The sequence below is a fragment of the Aedes albopictus genome, chromosome 3, assembly GCF_035046485.1.
Source record: "Aedes albopictus strain Foshan chromosome 3, AalbF5, whole genome shotgun sequence".
Taxonomy (NCBI): domain Eukaryota; kingdom Metazoa; phylum Arthropoda; class Insecta; order Diptera; family Culicidae; genus Aedes; species Aedes albopictus.
In genome coordinates this window covers 183,954,492-183,972,950 of record NC_085138.1, presented here as the reverse complement: position 1 = coordinate 183,972,950, position 18,459 = coordinate 183,954,492, and the positions used below count along the sequence as shown (strand labels likewise).

The window sequence follows — 18,459 nt, the reverse complement described above, 5'->3', positions numbered from 1 at the left end:
ACTCCATAATTTTTCAATCTCACAACATTATGTCAGTGGCTGATCAACTTCACCCCGGATTAAAAGTTTTCAAATTTGGCTCTCATCATTTTTTACAAATTGTTGTAACGTCAGAATTTCTTTGACTTTCTTATTATAGAGGTTTATTATACCTAGGATTTCTTTGAATGATCATGATCAAGCATTTATTTGGAATATGCTTGTACCTGATTTTATAGGAAAAATAGATAAAAAGTGCTCAACTTCTCCAGATTACGGTACGTGTAAAAACACCCCTATCTTCATTTCCTACTCAATTTAGGATGAAAAAGTAGAGTGACTACGTACTCTGACGTGTTTTAAAATTGCAGGTTTTTTTCACGATTATATGACAGAAACGCCAGTAAACAGTAGTTGCATTTGACACACAGCTGGATTTAAAAACTCCCATAAAACCAAACTTACTACCAGCAATTGCCTCCATAATTACTCCACGGAAGAAAGTAAGAAGCTGGCACGCTCCACAAAACCATTCATGTAGCAGTCAGGCCTAATTTAAAACATGATCTTTTTTTTACGATCGGTGAATAGCTTTTTAGGCTTGTTATTTTTCCACATCGTTTCGTTAATTTTTTTATGACATGATGTCACGATTGAGACAAAACCTGCTCCTACACTTAGCATTCCATGAGCACTTTCACAGTTTTAGCTGAGAGTGTGCTTTGTTAATTGACCATTTTTGCCTTTGTATATCGTAAAGTCAAGGAAATTTCTATTACGAAATTATCCTGAACCACAACAAAATCCGAACTCAGACATACTCAACATGGTCTTGCTGCGTGTTTCTCGAATGAGTTATGTTGGCTACTGGCATCCAGTGTGTTGCATTTAAAAGTTCTCTAAATCAAGGAACTGAAAGGAAATCAAACATATTGAACTTCTTGTACTTGTACACCGACTGATTTTATTAGCTTATTCTGGTTGACGGATATCCAAATGTGTGTTTTCACTCGGAGCTAAATTGTTCAACGGGTACTTTTCTTGTGATTCAACGCCAAATTCCATGAATTTTCTTATGAATGGAGCCAGAAGCTTTGGATCAATTGGTTCAACATCAGCGTCCTTATTGCAAAAGCTTACCACAGATCCCACAATACACGAAATGATGGTTCCAAACAGCGTGAAGTATAAGTATGATATGTGATGGATCGATTTTTCCATTTCATCGAACGTGGGATCCGGCTTACTGCTGTTTGTGTACAGATAGGTGCACCCGGAGACATCCATCTGTTTGGTACTGTAGATTATTTGTCCGGTTGCCATTGATGCTTGCGATCTGAAGCACAGATAGCACATTGACAAAAACCCCGCTAGGCCACCGTAAAGAGCTCCCTGCGAAAGAAAATGGATTTCATCACCTCTGGAGGGCGTTTTTGGTCAAACATTGTTTACCGTAGCATTGACCCACGGCATGAGAATTCCCATCACGAACAAACCAAAAAGTGGCCCACCCGATGTCGCACTGAGGGTCATCGTCAGCTGCATAACGGCTCCCAGGTGTTCAACGATGTAAATAAATATAACTGAAATTATTCCAAAGATGAGAACCGACCCTCGCAGGGTGAGAGCAATTTGTTTTTCGGTTAGCTTATCGCCAAAGTAGGGTTTGACGAAATCTTCGAACGTAATTGCGGCTAGGGCGTTCAGAGCCGAAGACAGCGAACTTAAGGCAGCGCTAAAGATACCAGCAACGAAAACTCCTGCAGCGCCCGGATAATTTTGGAATATATCCATCACAAAAAGTGGTAACAGTTGGTCCTTTGCTGCTGCTAGCTGGAAGATAATAAGTCAGTACTGTAATGATTTGTACAATTTGAACAACATCTATTCTTACATTGGTGGTCAACGGATCGCAGTCATAGTACGTAGCAAAAATAACCATTCCAATTGATGAAAGTAGCACAATAACCAAAATCATGCCGAAAACAAACCCTCGTGAAGCTTTCCTCGCATCTTCCAACGTCGGCAGTGACAAATATCGCTGGATCATGTCCTGGCTGCACGAAACTCCATATGTGTACCAAACGCTTCCCCCAATCCACATCGTCCAAACGGAGTGTCTCAGCGTGGGGTTTGGGTCGAAGTTTGGTGTCTCGATGCGTTTTCCTGCTAGATTACGTTCCAATACCACGGCTGGACCTCCTATATCGATGACACCCTTGATCAGTACGACCAAGATGGCGCCCAACGTTATCCCGGACTGTATGACATCTGTCCAGACGACGGCCTTCATGCCACCCTGAAATCAATGATTTTGATAAGTGTACGGCAATGTTGTTATAATGCATCGGAATTGCATAATGTTATTAGCGTGCTAATAAATAAATCGACAATGATTTTCCATAAGGGCCTAACTGACTTGATCGATTTCTCTTCGTCGACTCTCTCTTTTGCCAATAACTTGATCAAAACAAACAAAATCTCCAAACACGAATGAAAGGCAAACGATTCATCAATTTCGCCGCTTCCACGAACATGGCCATTCGTAGCACCTTTTTCCAACACACCTGGATATCACCACAGCAAGCAAATCTTTTGATAGAGTAGAAACTTACTTCATCATATGCGCTGATTCCCGTCATATCAGACAGAAAGTGGCCAATAATTACAGCAATTCCAACTAACCTTTGCCAATGGTTCAGAAGAAAAGATGTACGCTATCAATAACCAGCCCGTATAGCACTGAAAACCGAATTACGCAAATTTTACGTTTCAATTTTAAGTTCACATACGACGAAGGCAACCGCAGCAAGACGAACTGTTTTTCATCACCGTTCAATGTTCACTTTGCTAGATTCACTTGTTGAACCAGCCTTCAATGTACAGTACACCCCACAATAACTCTGTGGCACATTACAGATGGATTTCAATGCTGCAGAATGCTGCAAAAGCTGTTCAATTCATCAAATAAATCATTTTTTCCCGTCAGTAAAATCTAAACAACAAGAAGTCTTCGTCTAAGGAGAATGCAAGCAAATGTGTGCGTGGATTTTCTGCATATGAAACATACCAAAGTAACCATATGACACTATTATTCGCCTTGTGTTGTAGCCAGTATAGGACTGACCTGCGCTGTATTGGCTGTATAATAGCCCAATAAAGTCAAAAGGCGAACTACAATGCTGATCACTTGGGTAGTATTTCACAACTAGAAAGAAAGATTTGTTCGGTGCACTGTGATATCGTATTATAATATGGTGTGCAAAAATAAAAATTGAAATAATATGGTCGTTGGGCGCCGTCCACAAATTACGTGACGCTCTAGGGGGCGAGGGAGTATTGCTGAGCGTTACGGCACATACATTTTTCTTTGCTTTTCATACAAAAAAGCGTTACGAAAATTGGAGAGGAAGTAAAAATATGTCGATTTTAGCGTTACGTAATAAATTGATGCTGCTTTATTCTAAAGATACATACATCTCAATTTAAAAGCTTTCTACTCAATTGTACTTTGAACACATGATTTAACCGACATTTCGAATAAATACCTACAGTCAAATTATAGTTTTATGCTATCCAATGTAGGTACCATATGTACCTATCGTAGAAGGTGTACCGGGAAGTGGATTCAGGTTGTGCCCGACATGAACATGGATTAGACGGAAACTGAATTCGAGGAATAATTATACATTCTTATTATTTTAAGAAAATTGTAGTTCTTTCACAATATTGTTTAACATGACATGGAAGCTAACAAGCAATATTGGCCATGATGCATTAGGTGAGGTGCAAGAATAAACTCGATTATTATTGATTACCCAAGTAACCACAAAGCCGTATATAAGTGCATCAATTTTGCCATATATTTATATTTAAAATTGTGTAAATAATGCTGCATTACTTTAAATACCTCATTGAAGCAATATTAAAGTCGAAAAGGGCCCCACTAAAATTAAATTAGTGCCACATATTGCTGCACGTTGACAGCCATTGCTAAAGTGACATAAATGCATGTGTTGTACATTTGCATTTGCACATGCTTAATACAGGGGATACTCAAAATAACTGGGACAGGTAAAATTTTTACTTTTCAAAAAATGTTCAACTCGCTGTAACTTTTTGAAAAGGGCATCGAATATTCTCAAATTTTTACTGTAAGTTCATCAACTAGTTGTGTATCAGTGGTCCAATTTTGGAAAAGATCGGACCATTGTCCACGGAGTTATAAAGATTCTAGAAAAAGATAAAATTATCCGATAGCCAACTTTGAGCTGTTATATCTCCGGATTCAATGAACTGATTGCAATGAAATTTTGACGATTCATGACTTATATGATGAACTCTTAAAAACGTTTAACTTAACTTGAAATTTTTAACAAGAGAAAAAGATATAACGATTTCATTTACTTTACGATTTTTTAGTAAATTCATCAATTTCTAATATGTATCCCATTACTTTCTCAATTTATTAGCGGCTATGTTGTAACTTTCCTTCAAAACGCATTTATATATAAGTCATTTCGAGGGAAATTAATTGAACTATAATTTGCATCTTGAATTTTGAAACGATGTTGAAGTTTTGGATAATTTGGTTTTTTTTTATAAAAATAATCAAATCGTTATAATTTTCTTCCGTGTTAAGAATTTTAAGTTAAGTCAAAGGTTTTTCATAGCTCATTATACAAGTCATGAATGGTCAAAATTTCATTGCATTCGGTTCATTGAATCCGGAGATATAACAGCTCAAAGTTGGCTATCGGAAAATTTTACCTTTTTCTAAAATCTTTATAACTCCGTGGACAATGGTCCGATCTTTTCCAAAATTGGACCACTGATACACAACTAGTTGATGAACTTACAGTAAAAAATTGAGAATATTTAATGCACTTTTCGAAAAGTTACAGCCAGTTGAACATATTTTGAAAAGTGAAAATTTAACCTGTCCCAGTTATTTTGAGTATCCCCTGTACGTGCAACACGAAAAACCAAAACAAAAATCTATTTTTAGCACCGTTTCGTTATCGACGATACTAATGCCCCCCACATGAATGTTTTAACCATTTTTTTTTGTTGCCAGGTCGGGAGTCGAACCAGAAGTGTTGAAGACCGCTTGATGAGTTCCATACGCGCTGGTGCTGTGGGCCGTTTCTGCTGCAGTGATAACAGCCGATATTTCATTAACTTAAAGGAAACTGTTCTTCTGCCTCAACCATTTCAGTAGAGGGCAAAACGACTATGGCATATGTAATTACAGGGATTCGTAATCACATTCTGATAAATCGCTGATAAATACATAATGCATTCTAGAAGATATTTAATCAATATAAGAAAATTAAAACACCTTTCGTACAATGCTCATAATTATGCTAATTGTGGTTTCCATCATAATTGGCATGCGATAGCAGTCAACAGAAAAGAGAAAAGGTCATCTCTTAAAAGGGTTTTCTGGAGAAAGTCGTCGATCGGTGGTTCAAACGAGGATCAAGTTGGTCGGGAGTCGAACCAGAAGTGTTGAAGACCGTTATAGTTGACCATGAAGTTGTTAACTTTTCTTGATTTCATTTGTTTACCGTTAGAGTCAAGCTTTTATAATTGTATTGTTAGAGCAACCTTTGCTAGTTTGTACATTGCATTTATACAGTTTTTGCAGTGTTGAGTTATTGAATTATCGTATATCACCTTTTAATGCACCCTAATGTAAAGAAAAAATGTAATGCATCAATACATTTATAATACCAATCTAAAGGTATATTGCATGAGAAGTGTGGAATTACTGCATTTCGCATTGCAAAGGTTGATATTCAGTCTAATTCGTGCAATGATGTAATGCTTGTGGTTACTTGGGTAGTGCTTAGCAAGACGTGAATAAAAATCCAACCCTACCACATTGTTTTCAGTATAGTTTTAGTTCCTCAAATAGGAAAATACTTACCACGCTAGTGTAGAAGATACATATCAGACAAACTATTGGCGTAACCCTGTGGATGTTAATGCCGGTCACTGCAAAAAAGAATCAGTTGTTAGAAATGCTCAAGGAAGGAGGAACATCAAATAATTCATAATGGTCGACTTTTTTACCACCAAATTTCCCAGGTAGAAGGGCTCACCTTTTTTCAGGAAAGAGACGAACCAGCCAAGGGCTGAAAGTCTCTTAAATAAAGATAAATCAATCAATCATCCACCAAAAATGCTCGTTTTCAAGAGCTTGAATCTCGAAAACTCGTAGGCCAGCTCAGTGTTAATTACGCTCCATCGATAGGAAAAACAACCGTGCCCCCTCTAGCATCCACACCACTGGACGACACGCGACACTTTGAAGAGGATTGACCAGACGAAGAGTAGAAAGAAAAAAGATAAACAATTTGCATACCATTTGGATGTTGCTTAGATACCATCGGCCTAGTAACTAGTTAGTCTGTTAGCAGCCGTGATTAATTAACTGAACTAAGTCTACAGGATAACTATTGCCCATCGCTTTAGCTAGTAGTGAATTATTCACCAATTCATAGTATATAAGAACATAAACAAGGTAAAAAGCCAATCGATTCATGAGATCAACTTGAGGTTACCAGGGTTCGTAATTTTCGTTTCAGCGATACGAAATATGGCTACGCTCACGGCGGCGGGAGAGCTTATTTTCACTATTTTGCTTGAGGAACATTTATCCCCTCCAGCACTTTTTTCGAGAGTAGCGATTCATGATAACTGAAAATCGCTTCAACCTGCAGATAATTTCTTTTCGTTCTGTTAAATTTTCTCTCACCCAATTTTCACGAAAATCTTTTCAAAGCAGATTAACAAAAATTGTGCCCGCGACGGGATTCGAACCTGGAACATTACTAAAAACATACGTGATACGCGCACTCTATCCATACCACCACGCCAACCACACAGAGAGTGTAGAAAGTATTCTGCATAAAACCAATCATCGTCGGCGTCATATGAGTCAAGGAAAGATAACGTAATCGGCCGACAAAGGGCAATCGGAATTCCCGCTGAAAATCGGAATTTTCGCTGAAAATTGGCGTGAGGGAGAATTCTATTTTCATGAGAATGAGCGAAAATTCCGACCGCTGGAGGTTACTAATGCTAATCTTTAAAACCAGGTGAAAAGGAGGTAAAAGCACGTTGAGAAAAAAGCTGGTGAGCTAGAGTCTCGGCTAGCGGTAGTTGAAAGGCACTAGAATATTTGCAAAGGTAAGGATTTGATGTAAAAACTTGAAGTATTATTAGGCAAAGTACGTTTAGTTGGCAAATTGAGAGATAAATTTGTGAAAAAAATACCACTTGTTTTGGTGGGATTCGAACCCACGACTCCGTTATCGCTAGTCCGGTGCTTTAACCAACTAAACTACAGAACAAGTTACAACTCTGCAGAATAGAAAGTCAAACTGGATGCGAAGCAACACCCTAACCGGGTCCGTCTTTTACAACTTAATCTCTCTTTCGGCTCTTAGATGCCAATCTCCCACACTCTCGCAACCTACGAACAACAACAAATACTTCAAGTTTTTACGTCCATTTCAGACATACTGGCTGACTGGTATAGCCGGAAAAGGGCAATAAAATCATTAAGGATTTGATCCCCAGGAAACCACATTTTGTAGTTAATGCTCTAATCAACATAGGTACAAGGGGTTCCCAACCCACTTGGAACCAGATCAGTTGTGTGAGGGTCAGTAGCAGCTTGATCACTAAAAGTAAGACTACTACAATTGAATTCGAACAACATAATCAACGACTGTTATTTTAGGAATTTTATAATTTATTTCATCGGATCGAATAAATTTATTGAATTGGATCTTGCTCCCTCCGTAACCCGCAACACTCAGAATATACTGTTTAACAGAATCTTTTTGCAAGCTAGAAAAGCTAGAATAAAAACCCCAATTAATCGTTCTAGCGGTGATGGTGCCTCTCTCGTACATTACAAATACTACCTATATCAACAAAACTCAAAAGGCATGTTTGGTACATTCATCTATTTAATAATAATCCATATTCTGCCACAACAAATCATATCACTCAGATGGCTCTCTTTTTGTTATAATTTTTGAACAATGCTTGAATTATTCTCGTGGCAGCAGCATGCTGATCTATTGTAGCATTTGGTCTAGACCATCTTTGTGCACTTGACTTTGACAAAAATAGAAAGTAGAATTGCAACTATTTACTACGTTTGATACTAGGTTTGATATGGTAATGCAGTGCTTCCCAAACTGTGCGCCGCGGCGCCCTGGTGCGCCGTGAACATCTCTCAGGTGCGCCGCAGGATCTTGGGCGAAAAGGTAAGGTAAGTTTTGGCTTTTTTTTGTGGAAGACTAAAGAAACTTGGTTTTTTGCCGAAAATCTGTAAACTTCGGTAAGGGGCTGTCCATAAACCACGTGGTCATTTTTTTGGGACTTCTCAACCCCCCCCCCCTGCGTGGTCATTAGTCCATACAAATTTTTTTATTCGTCCATACAAAATGGTCATTGGCCGAACCCCCCCCCCCCCCCCCCTCTTGACCACGTGGTTTATGGACAGCCCCAAAATGTTATCGTTTATCTGTCAAATTTTAACGAAGTTCGGTAAACGTCTACGAAACGGTTGAGATCTCGATAAAATATTACTGAAGTCGATGATTTTTTCTAAGTGTGATTCCAAAGTAGTCTACGAATGTTTTCCGGAACTTATAATATCCTCATAAAATATTTAGATTTTTACAAAAATTTTATATTTCCGGAATTTTGAAAATTTTCGTAAGACTCAAACTGTTGAACTTTTTATGATTCGGCTTAGTTTTCGATTTTAACAATAGCTTGTAAATCAAAGTAGATATTTCAAGAAACTGTTTTGAAGTTCTTTCCATAATACTGTCATCTATAATTACTGTCAATCATATGGTCTTCGTACTGTCTCAAACGTTTCGGGACGACATTTTTACTTACATCACTATCATAACTTGTTAGTTTGTCTCTATGATTGAGATTTCCTCCTATAGACTGGTTTGGCTCTTTATCGTAAACAAAAATCTGCAACAATTTATGTGTCGATTTCATGCATGATTCTAAAACCACATTTTTTGAGTTGAGTTGAGCTGAGTTTTTTGAGTTCCGAATACAAAAACATGACCCCTCACCGTCGCTGTCAGCCGTTCTGACAGCTTCTGAACAATTCATTTTTATATCTATTTTTCCTTAAATTTGGTAATCTACGTACTTCATTTAAAAAATTAAAAGTTTTGCAATGCAATCCTTTATAAATCTAAAAATGTGTGTTAAGTTCTGCGAATCTTTAAGCAAATTCTTTGCAAATTTTGAACTGAAGGTGTTAAAATTATTAAAATTCTTTGTAAAAAGTTGTTGGTGTGCCGCGAAACATCATTTTGGGTTCTCTGGACATCTTTCCTTTACCTTAATATCGCCCCCTTGATGCTAGTCTAGGTAAATCGAAAATCCTAGTTTCGAGAAAAACGACTTTGAAAATTTTACAATTTTTCATGCAGTTGTTCCAAAGGTATGGAGCCTTTAAAATATTTTTTTTTTGCATTGATTGTTTATAAACTTCTACTCTTTCTGCTACAATAAAAAAATTTGAACTATTTTGGTATAAACCTTGGATAAAAACAATAGATAGTGTAACGAATAAAAGTTTTGCGGAACACTACAAATGCATTGTGCTCTCGATGGGTACCACAATGTAGACAACCGCTAACAGAACCCTACAAATGCGCATTTTATTTTCCGCATCGAGCCCCACATTTTCAAACTAGTGGAATACGAAAAGTAAAATGGAACATTACAAATGCACTAAACACAAACATGCAACACATAGGGGCTGTCCATAAACCACGTGGTCATGAGGGGGGGGGGGCGGGGTTCGGCCAATGACCATTTTGTATGGACAAATAAAAAAAATTGTATGAACTAATGACCACGCGGGGGGGGGGGGAGGGTTGAAAAGTCCCAAAAAAATGACCACGTGGTTTATGGACAGCCCCATAGGGTAATTCATGTATTTTGCACAGGCTGAGGACAACGTTGAAAAAATCGTCCCCTAGGTTTCTTAGAAAAAAAAAAAAAAAAAGACACGGACACCGTCTTCAGCCAGAGGCTGTACAGACTGAACGAAACATAACACTAGACACACGGGACATGCACCAGTGGATACGGAGAAGAAACTATTCTCACGAAAAGTTTCATCGCCCGGAGCGGGAATCGAACCCTCACCCCACGGCATGGTGCGATTAGAAGCTTGGTGACCCTAACCGCACGGCCACGAGGCTCCAGGTTTCTTAGAAAGCAATTGATTATTTTGCAAATTTACCAATACGCTTCTAATATGCTTGTGCTTTGCGTTCCTGGTGACAAAAACCTTAACGAAAGCATTTTAAGCTGAGAAAATCGTTATTTCCAATCACCTGTAAGAATTGCATTTTGGACACCGAATATATGTTTTGGACACCCTCAGGTATATATAATTTGGACAGGGCAATTATCTCAATATTTAGCCATGTGTACTGCTAAATCATGGGAGTAGCATAAATTAACAAATATTTTCTTACAAATAATCAAATTTCTCCGCTTAACAGGCATCTATTTTAATAACTATTACAGTTTTTGTTAAAATCGAGGAAATATCGCCAGAACCACAGAATACGCCTCCAAGTATGCTATCGCAGTGCATCCCCATGTAGTTCGTCAGATGACCAACATATATTTACAGTAGAAAACTTGTAATGTATTTTGGACACCACCTATTTTAGGCGTTCTAGATGAATGTTAAGAAATTGGCTGCCTAATGCTTCTTTATTGAACATGTTTCAATGCAATAAGTTTTTTAAATTTCTTACAATTATTAATTCAACGATTTTGAGGCCAATATTGTATGTGACTGCGAAGTGTATGTCGTCTTGCATACTTGTGCATTTGAGGGGTTTTAGTAAAATAATTTACATTTTCGATAATTTTGAACTAAATTCTTAATTGTTAAACGTATTTTCAACGTAAGTCATCAGAATAGGGTCTATTTGACCCAATAATCGATATTAAGAAGTATCTACTTTTATTAGTTCTCCGGAACAAGGCATACATCGCCGTGCATGTCCAAATTATATGTTTTACCCTAACATTAATTTGTGCCCAGTAATCCATATGGATAACGAAGTCCAAACCCAGGATGACGAGGTTTCATAATTCTAGACCAACATTTGAAAAGGGCGGAAGAGCCAAAATGTAAACAAATCACTTTTCAGCATAATTTGATGAAACAACTCATAAACATGATTTTTCCTGACGTTAGCTCAAAAATAAGTTTCCATTTCTAGAAAACAATAAATTAAATAAAGGCAGATTTCCACATCTGATTTTGATCACTTCATTTGGTTGTTCCGCCAATGATCTTGTGCCTTTGAAAAAAGCACAAAAATGCACAAAATTGTTAACACTGTTGAATAAACAGTCGAGAACAGCATCTCGCCATTCATATTTATCAAATTAACACAAAACTTTTACTCCCACTTTTGATTAAAGTCGCCCCAAACTACTTACACCGTTATTGAAAAGCCTTCGTCATTACGTCGTGCTTCGTCGCCCATCAAAATGTCTGATAATATAATAATAATAATCTGATAATATAATAATATAATAATATAATAATAATATAATAATAATATAATAATAATAATAATAATAATATAGCAATAATAATAATCCGCCGTGCACTTATTGCTCTTGTTGCGCACGGATGGTTCTTACGTAGGCAATGGCAGGGACAACTCCCTCGTTTGCTGTACGATACTAGATAAACTATAAAGAGTTGTTGTTGATAGATAAGAGCTAGAATATAGATTTCAATCGGAATCTGATTTCCATTGTATTTTACTAATTGCTTTTTTACCACTCATCGTAGGCAACTTCAAGAGAAAATTTCCTTCCTCCTCCATTGTCCAATGTCAGATAAACTTCAATTAGTTACTTTAAGTTAAGAAAGCTTCAAAATCAATTTATTGCAGTGGATTAGGTTCACAATCTATTGCATTCCACTAACTTCGATACAAAATTTCTTCGGGCGTAACAACAAAAGCGATCGATTCTAGGTAATATTGACCAGGCGTAATTCCAGTGCTGGCGACCAAGCGGCGTAGCATGTCGGGCGTAATGACCAATGAGTTTTTATTTGGGCGTAATTTTCATTTCATCCATTTTCTTCAAGGAAAAACGCTTGTTTGTACTTTTTGACATAAAATCACCAAGAAGATAGTGTTTTCTTCTAAAACAACGAAAAAGATTGAATGCACACGCACAAAGTGTTAAATAGGAATTAGTTTTAGATTGTGAAACTTTGCAAGCGTTTTTCTCGATTCTTACATTTTGGATATCCGCCCTTTTCACATGTTGGTCTAGAATTAATCTTGGTCCATCAGTCATCCTAGAATTGTATTTTGTTTGGCAGTTCGCCTTTTAGTTCGCAGCATCTGTTGCTGCATTCATAGGTTGTTTTGATCTAGGAATTTCTAATCCTAAGGGGTCATCTAGATTCGGGCAACGACACAAGACCGTCTACAATTTGATGTGAGTGTTAGGGGACGGCTTGTGTGTTTGGTACTGGATCACTCCTGAAATATTTGGAGCACTACAAATGCACATTAAAATTCAAGGACAGATGTATAAACCTTAGTATAACATACAAAATAAAAGTGACAAAACGTTCACAACAATTCACATACGTAACACACTCCATGCAACAATCGAAGAATTTCCCATGAATTTTGAACTTTTGAAGAGTACGACCAGGGCTACACATTGTTTGAATTTTTGTTGTTGTTACTGGTGGTAGTCTACCGATCTAATTTGGCTGCGGGTCTTTTGTCCACAATTATATATACAGTCAGGTCTTTTTTTACGCGGTTTTCATTTACGCGGCCGCGTAAATGAAAACTCCATACAAAAAAAAATTTCATCGTCTTATTTTTGCATGATTCGTCGAGAAATGGTGAGACTTTTTTTACGCGGTTTTTTGAATTTTGAACTGAGTTTTATTTTTACGCGGTACGTATCCCCCGCGTAAAAAAAAAACCTGACTGTAGTTTAACCGTCGGGTTTGGCCGAAAGCGGGACTTTAGACTATACTCCACCATGTTTGCCGAATAACTTTTATGATAATTTAAAAGGGGCCTTAAGCAGCATATTTAAAAACTTCAGTAGTAAAAATTTCGATTAAGATGAATTTCTTCTTCGATCGTTTCTCCCGTTTACTCGACGTTTTCTCGCGGGTGCATCGCGGACGAATTGGTCCGCAATTTGATGGCGACTCAGCGAAATCGGGCTTAATTGGTTGCTGGTGCGTTCGCTACGGACGTTTACGTTTTTGACGAAGTGTCGTACATCGCCGCCGCCGAGACGAGGCGATTTAAAACTGTGTAGGTACTACAAGTTTCACGGCGGGTAGTACGCTGTGTTGGAACCTGCTGTTCCTCTCCGCCGCAGTCGTCATCATAGACGTTTCGTTCGTGACGAAATTGTCACTGATCACATCGGAGTGTACGTACCTTACGAGGTATGTTTCGCTAAAACACGGACTCCATCGGGTTTCTATGTACAACACGCGCCTATCGAGTCCAGGGTCAATGCCATGCGTCAATTCATAGACAACTATGACAAAGCCCACTCCGCTGCCTCCACCCCGGCTCCTTCTGAACCTCGGGGAATCCTGGAGAAGTTCACTGCATCAAAAATGCATTGAAAATCCGTTGACTGAATAGGTATATACACCTGGCCAAGACGACAGTCAATGTGTATTTAGTCTTAATAACAAACATAAAGTAAATTAAAACTACGGCACACCTGTGCCTAAAACACAATATAACGGGCTCCACGGCTGGGAACTTAGATACGAAAAACAAAATGGAACATTACAAATGCACAAAACACAAACATACAACACATAACATTTTTTTGTGCCCAGCCATCCATATGGATAACAAAGTCCGAACCCAGAATGACGAGGTTTCATAATTGTTCTTGGTCCATGAGGCAGTCATCCTTGAATTGTATTTTGTTTGGCAGTTCACCTTTCAGTTCGCAGCATTTGTTGCTGCATTCATAGCTTGTTTTGGTCTAGGAATTTCTAATCCTAAGGGGGCATCTAGATTTGGGCAACAACACAAGACCGTCTACAATTTGATGTCCGTGCTAGGGGACGATTTGCGCGTCTTGTACTTGATCTTTGCCCGAAACGGTCTGAGCACTACAAATTCTAATTAAATACTAGGGACAGATTCACAAACCAGAGTATAACGTATAGCACAAACTAACAAAACGTACACAAATAAATACAAACGTAACAATAACAAATGTCGAGTTACCTAGTTATAGCACTCAAAACGCAACATAAATAATAGAGGAGATGTTCTGATGTACCTAGTTTTTACCACTATTGATATCATTATGTTCAGTTTTCTTGTTGCAGTATGCAAATCCAGAAGGGTTCACATGTTGAAATTAACGTGTAATTACTGATTTTGCTAGGATGCCTGCTATATCATTACATGACACCTCAAAAAGTTCATAAAATAATCTACTACGAACAATCACAGTTTTTAGCTAAATCAACACAAGTAAAATATTTTAAGTTTTCAACCCAAAAATGAAAAACAACTCACGGATTTTCAATCTACTGACAAAAGAATGACAAGTAACATTTCCATGCCCATGCAGTTGATAGCTTTTAACCTGTGCGGTTGGAAATAGATATGATTATTTCTTAGTTACCTAGTTATACCACTATGTTCTTGTATTCTACACTGAGATACCTAGTTTTAAAAATGGTGAATATTTGCGTCGTTTATAATCGTATTTCATTGGTCTCTGGAGCTCAAAAAGCTCGATATAATGGTATATTCAACTCAAAAACGTCAAATTTCGAGTTACCTAGTTCTAGCATTAAGAGGACGATACATCCATTGCGTGTGTTTAGAGCAAAACTCCATAAGACAGCGGCCACTTATAATTTCCTGACTAAGATGAAACACACAACGAAGCTTTGGATGAAGGAGACCATCTGATCGTTTGATTGCAAATGCGACTGCTTAGCCGAAAATTACCCAGGCTTCCAGATTCGTTAGTCGAAAGCTACATTGCCGCTCTACGCCCGATTGTCCTATGTTATATGGGAATCCCATATAATATGGGGCAATTATGCGTAGAACGGCATTACACTAAAGTGATTTTGTACGACATTCTAAAATATCATCCTGATAAATCTTCATTGGAATTTTTAAACGATGGTTTATTCGTGATATCTTCACAACATCACAGTCAGCCCACTTATGATGAGAAAAAGAAACTGAGAATGACGCTATAGAGCCCGCGCTAACTTGAATCGTAATGATCCTATCAAAATCGAATCAAGCGATTCGTTTACCATTGATAGTGACAGAGCGTTACTCTACTGTAGTCCATGGCATAAAAAAGGTTCAAGTGTGCAATATTGGTTACACCGCATCATCAACATTAAATGAATATATTGTTGGGACGGTGAAGGATGGGTATGCTGCGCAATGCAGATCCCATTGTGATCCACTAGCCTTTGCCCAGCAACTCCTATCCCTACCTCCTCGTGGTACCGGCCGGAAACTATGAGCAACCCTTAGGGAAGATCGGGTAACCGATCCCGGTGGGAATTTTGGTCGTAGGCTGACAGGGAAGGGGGGGGGGTTTGCTTCGGTAAACCTGAGCGTCTGTTCTCCAGGAGGAGCGGCTCACAACAGCGTCTGATCCCCATGTTAGGGGCGGCTGATCTACGTCCGAGTGCCAGGGAAGGACTCTAAGCTCAACTGTGCACTATGGTCCTCCAGAAAGTAGGGGATTGGTGTCAGGCCATACGAGCCAGCCGTAAAAACCATTGTAACGGAAAATCAGCAACTGAATTATACGAACCGAGACCAACGGCAACGACCCCTGCGAACAAAAAGGACTTGCGATTGGAAACTCGGTACGTGGAACTGCCGATCTCTCAACTTCATTGGGAGCACCCGCATACTCGCCGATCTACTGAAGGACCGCGGGTTCGGCATCGAACGTTTATAGGTAATCATACCATCTACCAGAGCTGCGGCAACACACGCCAGCTGGGAATAACTTTCATCGTGATGGGTGATATGCAGAGGCGCGTGATCGGTTGGTGGTCGATCGACGAAAGAATGTGCAGGTTGAGGATCAAGGGACGATTCTTCAACTTCAGCATAATGAACGTGCACAGCCCGTTCTTCGGAAGCACTGATGATGACAAGGACGCATTTTACGCGCAGCTCGAACGCGAGTACGATCGCTGTCCCAGCCACGACGTCAAAATTATCATGGGAGATTTAAACGCTCAGGTAGGCCAGGAGGAGGAATTCAGACCGACGACTGGTAAGTTCAGCGCCCACCAGCAGACGAACGAAAACGGCCTACGACTCATTGATTTCGCCGCCTCCAAAATATGGCCATACGTAGCACCTTCTTCCAACACAGCCTCCCTTATCGTTACACCTGGAGATCACCACGGCAGACGGAATCGCAAATCGGCCACGTTCTGATTGACGGACGGCACTTCTCCGACATTATCGGCGTCAGGATCTATCGTGGCGCCTACATCGACTCCAACCACTATCTGGTGATGGTCAAACTACGCCCAAAACTCTCCGTCATCAACAATGTACAGTACCGGCGACCGCCTCGGTACAACCTGAAACAACCGGATGTCGCCTCAGCATACGCGCAGAATCTCGAGGCCACGTTGCCTGACGAGGGCGAGCTCGATGAGGCTTCTCTAGAGGACTGCTGGAGTACAGTCAAAGCAGCCATCGACGACGCAGCCGAGAGCACTATCGGGTATGTGGAACGGAATCGACGGAACGAATGGTTCGACGAAGAGTGCAGAACGGTAGTAGAAGAACGCAGCGAGGGCGGTAATGCCGCAGCAAGGGACCCGACAGAACGTGGAACGTTACAAACAGAAGCGGAAACAGCAGACCCGCCTCTTTCAGGAGAAAATGCGCCGCCTGGAAGAAGCAGAGTGCGAAGAAATGGAACTGCCATCCCGTTCCCAAGAAACACGGAAGTTCTATCAGAAGCTCAACGCATCCCGCAACGGCTTCGTGCCGCGAGCCGAAATATACAGGGATAAAAACGAAGGCCTCTTGACGGACGGACGTGAGGTGATCGAAAGGTGGAAGCAGCACTTCGATTAGCACCCGAACGGCGTGGAGAACGTAGGCACGGGAGACCACGGCAACGGAGGAAACGACGACGCCAGTGCAGCGGAGGACGGAAATGAACCAACTCCCACGCTGAGGGAAGTTATGGATGCCATTCACCAGCTCAAAGCCAACAAAGCAGCTGGCAAGGATGGTATCGCTGCTGAACTCATCAACATGGGCCCAGAAAAGCTGGCTACCTGTCTGCATCGGCTGATAGTCAGGAGCTGGGAAACCGAACAGCAACCAGAGGAGTGGAAGGAAGGGGTAATCTGCCCCATTCACAAGGAAGGCGACCATTTTGAATGTGAGAACTTCAGGGCGATCACTATTTTGAATGCTGCCTACCAAGTGCTATCCCAGATCATCTTCCGTCGTCTGTCACCTAAAACGAATGAGTTCGTGGGAAGTTATCAAGCCGGCATCATCGACGGCCGGTCGACAACGGACCAGATCTTCACCGTACGGCAAATCCTCCATAAATGCCGTGAATACCAGGTCCCAACGCATCACCTGTTTATCGACTTCAAGGCGGCATACGACAGTATCGACCGCGCAGAGCTATGGAGAATCTTGGACGAAAACGGCTTTCCTGGGAAGCTGACTAGACTGAATAAAGCAACGATGGACGGTGTGCAAAACTGCGTAAGAGTTTCGGGTGAACTATACAGTTCATTCGAATCTTGCCGGGGACTGCGACAAGGTGATGGACTCTCATGCCTACTCTTCGACATCGCTCTGGAAGGTGTGATGCGACGAGCCGGGCTCAACAGCCGGGGAACAATTTTTACAAAATCCGGACAATTTGTGTGCTTTGCGGACGACATGGACATTATTGCCAGAACATTTGGAACGGTGGCAGAGCTGTACACTCGCCTGAAACGCGAAGCAGCAAAGGTCGGACTGGTGGTGAATGCCACAAAAACAAAGCACATGCTGGTAGGCGGAACCGAACACGACCGGATCTTTTTGGGTAGTAATGAGTAGTTCATCTCACAAAGACTAGTTCTGAAATTCGTTGAGAAACGCGAGATTTTGGTACTTTTATCAATTTTCTGCTATAATGCACAACTCAAAATCAGTAAAATTGTTCAATAGTTCAATAACACTCAAAATTAATTTACTTTTGTGAAATGATGAGTTATATAAGTGAACTTGTAGGGCGTGCTTCATGGTTCCTAATTTTCAAACGCTTCTTCTAAAAATTAACTACAGGAATTAAACAGCTACGTAGTCTTCAATACGGAAAACGAAGCTT

At 40.0% G+C, this 18,459-nt stretch overlaps 1 protein-coding gene across 1 annotated transcript in view; it reads right to left on the bottom strand.

Annotated features, from left to right (window-relative positions):
* Positions 1–917: 917 nt before the first annotated feature.
* The window catches only part of LOC109398859 (sodium-coupled monocarboxylate transporter 1), a 53,345-nt gene continuing 35,803 nt past the window's right edge, over positions 918–18,459 (bottom strand). Inside the window, exons 6-9 of the mRNA XM_062856277.1 lie at positions 5,912–5,979; positions 1,874–2,278; positions 1,432–1,812; positions 918–1,371 (exon numbers count right to left, since the gene is read on the bottom strand). Of these exons, the coding sequence (XP_062712261.1) occupies positions 952–1,371; positions 1,432–1,812; positions 1,874–2,278; positions 5,912–5,979 (1,274 nt within the window). The 3' untranslated portion in view covers positions 918–951. The remainder of the gene's footprint in view (positions 1,372–1,431; positions 1,813–1,873; positions 2,279–5,911; positions 5,980–18,459) is intronic.